The sequence below is a fragment of the Sinocyclocheilus rhinocerous genome, unplaced genomic scaffold (assembly GCF_001515625.1).
Source record: "Sinocyclocheilus rhinocerous isolate Xijiao unplaced genomic scaffold, SAMN03320098_v1.1 scaffold1931, whole genome shotgun sequence".
Lineage (NCBI taxonomy): Eukaryota > Metazoa > Chordata > Actinopteri > Cypriniformes > Cyprinidae > Sinocyclocheilus > Sinocyclocheilus rhinocerous.
The window spans coordinates 197,276-203,826 of record NW_015662696.1 but is presented as its reverse complement, the minus strand read 5'-3'; the positions used below and the strand labels follow the sequence as shown (position 1 = coordinate 203,826).

Sequence of the window (6,551 nt, the reverse complement as noted above, 5' to 3'; positions counted from 1 at the left end):
GTTTTGTAATCGATCTATGAGTATGTCATGATCTATAGTGTCGAACGCAGCACTAAGATCAAGTAAAACTAGCAATGAGATACAGCCTTGGTCTGACGCAAGAAGCAAGGCATTTGTAATTTTAACAAGTGTTTATTAGTTTTTGTTCTTTTTCAATATTACTATTTACATTTTTATTCCATTTTTTATTTATAATTTATTCTATTTTTATTTGAGGTTTAGTTGTCAGTTTTAGTTTTTTTTAGTGTGTCTGTGTGTGTGTTTGTGTTTGTTTGTTTGGTGTGTCTGTGTGTGTGTGTGTGTGTGTGTGTGTGCAGGAACACAAACCCCAGAGACGCTCCTGTGAGTGTGTGTGTTTGTGTTTGTGTTTGTGTGTGTATGTGTTTGTGTTTGTGTTTGTGTGTGTGTACACCCGTCAGCGCGGTTCCTCATCACATTAATGAATAGAGTTTATATAGCGGCAGCCGTGAATAAGACGCAGATATACAGGTGCATCTCAATAAATTAGAATGTCGTGGAAAAGTTCATTTATTTCAGTAATTCAACTCAAATTGTGAAACTCGTGTATTAAATAAATTCAATGCACACAGACTGAAGTAGTTTAAGTCTTTGGTTCTTTTAATTGTGATTATTGGTCTTATGGAGTATTCTAATTTGTTGAGATAGTGAGTTGGTGGGTTTTTGTTAAATGTGAGCCAAAATCATCACAATTAAAAGAACCAAAGACTTAAACTACTTCAGTCTGTGTGCATTGAATTTATTTAACACACGAGTTTCACAATTTGAGTTGAATTACTGAAATAAATGAACTTTTCCACGACATTCTAATTTATTGAGATGCACCTGTAATTCCTCTATACACTGACCTCAATCTGGAGACAAAGCCTTTTAAAACGCCCACGGCCTGATCCACACATAATCAGCTGTTTACCGCTGCAAAAACACTGTTTACCCTGGTACCGCTGCTCATTTACTCTGTCAGTCACGGCTGTTACGATAATCTGTGTTTTCTGATGCTGTTCTGAAGGTCAGGGAGTTAAACAAGTGGAAGAATACTAGTAGTGAATGTGTGTTTTTCCACATCAGTTAAACTCTCTACAGCGAGTCCTCGGGACATTTGCCTCCGGTTCATTCTGAGTGGAGATATTTCATTTATTACATAATGATATTTGCACACACCACATTAACCTCATCTCAGCGCGTCACCTCAGACCTTAAATCATCTCATCTAGATGGTAAAAAGGTGAGATGTAATGAGCGGTGTGATATTTAACATGAGCTCATGCCGTGTGCTGTGGATGCAGACACATTTAATGAGCTGCTTCTGATGTTTTAATGCTCATGGATTAGTTTCAGTTAAATGCTCTGAATATCAGCAGTGGCTCAGACATTTACCTGATGAACAGATTTAATTGTTTCCTCTTTAAACAATCGTTCAGTGTCGTGGCTTTTGAAACGCATCTTCACACAAAGTTTCCTGTGAGGGGTAGGTTTAGGGGTAGGGTTGGTGTAGGACAATAGAATATACGGTCTGTACAGTATAAAAACCATTACGCCTATGGGATGTCCCCACTTTTCACAAAAACAAACCTGTGTGTGTTACTCTGTGTACGTGTGTGTGTGTGTGTGTGTGTGTGTGTGAGAATATTCACGCGTCTCAGTCTCACGCAGGAATCATCTTATTTACATGCGATCGACTGCAGGATTGTGCCAGTGAAGCTCTAACACGTCTAATTGTCAGGAGTGACGTCTCATGAAATTCAAATGTGTAATGCCTGCGTGAGATTTGTTCCGCTGGCGATTCGCTCCGAGCAACCTGTGAGGAAAAGAGCCATTAAAAACAGAGCTCTTCTGAAATGGAATGGATTTTAATAGTATTTGGACACTTACAAATGATTGTTAGATACAGAATATCACAGCAAGTGTCATTTATTGTAAAGAAGAAGCATAAACACACTTAAACATTTGATAAAAGGTCATCACTTCATGTGATTCATCAGATCAAGTGTCTGTATTTTCAGGATCTTTGCTCTCGGTGTTTTGCTGGTTTTAGTGCATGTCAGTTCTGCTCAACTTCACACAGGTGTAGAGAATCACATTAACTAGCAACATGATCCACTAACTAACCACAAACACACACAGTACTGACCGTCTTCAGCTTCAACATCTATTGATTTAGCAGTTCAAACACATCATGTTTTGCTTCTGTTTGATATTTTTCTTTGATATTTTGCTGTGATATTTTCTCTAATACTCCAGGATGTACGTGAGCGGTTTTATAAAATAGAATAACGACGATTTCTCAAGGGTATGGTACAGTAGACGCATGAAAGAGATGCTTTAAAACATCAAACAGACTGTGAGGAAGAGCGTCTCCTGAGAGGAACGATGAGAGTGAAGTTAAAAAGAGAGAAGCACCCCTCAGATCTTCCCAGCCAGACGCGTCACGGCGTTTTGTCATCTCAGAGAGAGACTCCTTCAGAAGATCCAGAGCGCTTCGTATACAGCCCACAGAAGAGGAATATGTAGCCACGAATATTCAAAATGATAGGAGACTCGGAGTCCATTAAACACTGTAAAATCTCGACCCATACTATCCATGCGGTCCGTGTGTGTGTTAATGTGTCCGTACTCCCCTGTGGCTGTAACACACTTCTGCCTCGTCTAATGGATTAGCTTTTATGAGTTTGCAACAGTTGTAAAACATTGGATTTATTTGCCTCAGTGGAAATATAGCAGCACCTGTGTGTATTTTAAATGGCTGTTCTGCTGAGAATTTTGTGGCTTGTGGTGTTTGGATGGGAATGGGAATGTAACCTAATTTATCAGCCGTTGAATAGATTAAGACATCTGATGTGCTAACATTATTTGGCATTTCTCAATACAATAGTGCAGCGGGCAGCGCTCCCACAGGACACATCGCAGCTTTATCCATGAGTTTAAATGAATGCACATTATTTGTCTCCTTTAGATAATAAGACAGTAGTTTTATCTCTCTCTGTACTGCAGATTAATCCTGATTTTAAGCATGCATCGACATGCACATTGCTGCTTAAGGGAAGGTTCACACAGAACACGTTTTTACTTGTGAAATGGGTGAAAAATGCAAGGTCTCAAGACACATTTTTTTAAAAGTTGAACTCATTTTAACTTAAGTTTTCAGAATGCCATTTCATGCACAAGATGCTGCAGAAGATGCCAGACGTGAATGCAATAGTCAAACATATCCATCTAGTGCGTGTTTGCATAGAACAAACTATGGAAATGTAGTGCAATGGACTGGAAAAACGCATTCTGTGTGAACGGCCCTCGAAGTTCAGTTTTGCATTCGAGATGCACAGGTGAACTCTTTTAATAACGTGTTGCAAAACTCTTGTTTGCAGGGGTGATCCGTGAGACGTACCACCGAGACCGCGATCAGATGGTTCCCGTCACGCTCCTGGCCATCGCCGTCATCCTCGCCTTCGTCATGGGCGGCATCTTCTCCGGCATCGTGGTCTACTGCGTGTGCGACCACCACCGCCGGCGGGACTTCGAGCTGCCCGGCCGCAAAGACAAGGACTCGGTCCAGTCCCGACGGGGCTCCATGAACAGCGTCACCAAGCTGACGGGGCTCTTCGAGACACAAGCCAAGGACGGACGGACAGAAGCCATTCTGACCCCGCTCATGCACAACGGCCGCTTGGCCAACGGCAAGATGCTCATCAAAGCTGACCAGCACTTGGATCTGACCGCTCTGCCCACGCCCGAATCCACGCCTATGCAGCCGCGACGCAAACCCAGCCGAGGCAGCCGCGAGTGGGAGCGCAACCAGAACCTGATCAACGCCTGCACCAAAGACTTGCCCTCCATGGGCTCTGTGGTCATCCCGACGGATTTGCCTCTGCGGGCGTCTCCGGGCCACATCCCAAGCGTGGTGGTGCTGCCTTTGCCCCAACACCAGCATGAGTATGTAGAGCAACCGCACCGCGGAGAGCTCGCCATTGACCAGGCCGCCACGCTGGAGTACAAGTCCCTCAAGAGCCCAAGCTTGGCGGATGGCGAGAGAGCGCCTCCAAGAGTCCCCCAGCGAGAGGCATCTCTGAGCGCCGTGATCCCGCCGGCCGTCCCGCAGATGGGCAAGAGGCTGGATGTGCATTCGTCCGTATACAGCCGCGGCTATCCCATGAGCTCGGGCCTCAAGAAACAGCACAACACCAACTCGTCCAACTCATCCCACATGTCCAGGAACCACAGTTTCCGGTTGGAGACGCCTCCTCCGCCCGCTCCGCAGCGGGTGGACTCCATGCACGTCACCTCTCCGCCGCCGATCCTCGGTCTGTCGCGCCATCCCAGCCTGAGCTCATACGGCTCTCTCTCCAGGCATCTCAAGCCTGACGTCCCTCCTAAACCGAATCTGGTGTCCCTTTCCACAAAAGCCAAGTCCGGGGACTCCTGCACATAATCGATCGCTGCGGAATCAAAGACGGGGAACGTGAAAGTGCGTCTGCTTTGTGCAGCTGTGTACAGGAAATGCAACTCACTTTTTTGTTTTGTTTTGTATATTTTATAATACATGTCGAGCTCAGGCTGATGAGGGCGAACATCTGGGGCAACTCTTGGAGATTTCGTCCGGTGGCAGCATGGTTGCCGATGGTCATTTTCTGCCAAAAGCACTTCGGAGACGGGCGCAGAAGCTACGAGAGACGCCCCGGTTATCAAGCACTTGGACACACAGCGAGTTCAGACGGGAACAGCTGCTGGAGTTTACTTTGGGAAAACTGTGAAAAACCGCCGCCTGTCTCAGTGTTACTGTTACTGGACAAAGCAATCGAGTTCTGCCTTCGTGCAAGAGTTCAACACGTCTACTGAAACTGTTGACTAAATAACACGTGACTGTTAATACTAATAGCAGGTTGTATTTATTTTTTAATAAAGTGCTTTTGCAGAAAGAGCGTCTCTTTTAGGCTCAAATGAGACGGGAGCGATCTTTTTAATTTGAATTAATCAAGTGTGAAATTATTTAAAGTCATTAAACTGGAGCCAGCAGCACTTCTGTCCACTAACTCTTCGGACGTTGCTAAGCAAAGTCAGAGGCGAGGGAAGCCTCCGTATGGAAGGAACAATTCTCGAGCTGTGCCAGAGGGGCTTGTGGGTAGAGCTTACAGGCCACAGACAGGAACTCCTGAATCTCACCTCTTCATCATCACCTCCTGAAATCCGCCGCTCCATCCGAGTGCCATTCTCGCCACACTTAAGACGCTTTCAATCGTACGGTTTTCTTGTCCCATCCACACACACGACCCTTTCGTCGAATCATTTCAGCCTGTTTTTCTCCTTCCACCTGTAAATTTGTGCCTTACACCCCTGAGTAGTGAAGCGTTTGTTAGCTGTTAACTGTCGTGGTTCTTATGATGACGTTTGTTTCCCTCGTTTGATTAAAAAAAGAAACAAAAAAAACACGTAAGTGAAGAATGTAGGTGTTGTTGTTGTCGACTCTGGTCCCTTTGCTAACCATAAATGTGACCCTGCACCACAAAACCAGTCATAATGGTCAATTTTTCGAAATTGAGATCTGAATAAATAATCTTTCCATTGATGTATGGTTTGTTAGGATAGGACAATATTTGAAAATCTGGAATCTGAGGGTGCAAAAAAATCTAAATATTGAGAAAATCATCTTTAAAGTTGTCCAAATGAAGTTCTTAGCAATGCATATTACTAATCAAAAATTAAGTTTTGATATATTTACGGTAGGAAATTTACTAAATATCTTCATGGAACATGATCTTTACTTAATATCCTAATGATTTTTGGCATAAAAGAAAAATGTATAATTTTGACCCATACAATGTATTGTTGGCTATTGCTACAAATATACCCCAGCGACTTAACACTGCTTTTGTGCTGCAGGGTCACATATGGCTTTGTGCTTGATTTCTGATTGTGCCAATGAATCGTCGGAGTCGGCCCTCTCGTCGTGCTGGAAGAATGTTTGATTTTGTTTTCATTTGTCCTTTTTTACTTTTCATGAAGTCAAGATGATGCTTTACACTGTTTGTAGATGACTTGTTGTGTATCTGTGGATCGGGCTGCTTCGAGGCAATAAGACAAAAACACAGGAACGAACCAGATATGACGTTTCTCCCAAACACACACACACAAGCTTTCTAATGTACACAATCAAACAGTTTTTAGGCAGTGAATACAGGCTGGCTCCTGTGTAGATATGCACTCCAATAATATTAGGAAACAGATTCATGTTTTCAATGTTTGTGACAGATTCCGATTAATATAATTTTCTAGCTCTATGGTTGTGATGTAATATGAGGGATTGTTATTGAACTATTTTGACACACGTTTTATTGAACTTGACGTCCAGGAATCTAGTTTTGGCTTTGTAGATGTTGAATTCACCCAGCTCTCGGAGTTTATCCGCAGCGAACGGAGCTCGAGGTTCTTGTGCTGGTGCCTTTCTAGACGCCTCTAGACTTTGGAAGTGGAGTTTGTACTCTTGTATGATATGGTTTTGTCACCGGCCCTCTCCCACATCTGATTCACAGCTAAATGTA

General features: G+C 43.6%; 1 protein-coding gene across 1 annotated transcript in view; it reads left to right on the top strand.

The window, feature by feature from the left end:
• The window catches only part of sema6a (sema domain, transmembrane domain (TM), and cytoplasmic domain, (semaphorin) 6A), a 75,913-nt gene extending 70,363 nt beyond the window's left edge, over nt 1–5,550 (top strand). The window contains exon 17 of the mRNA XM_016538359.1: nt 3,384–5,550. Within this exon, the coding sequence (XP_016393845.1) occupies nt 3,384–4,444 (1,061 nt within the window). The 3' untranslated portion in view covers nt 4,445–5,550. The remainder of the gene's footprint in view (nt 1–3,383) is intronic.
• The last annotated feature ends 1,001 nt before the right edge of the window (nt 5,551–6,551 follow it).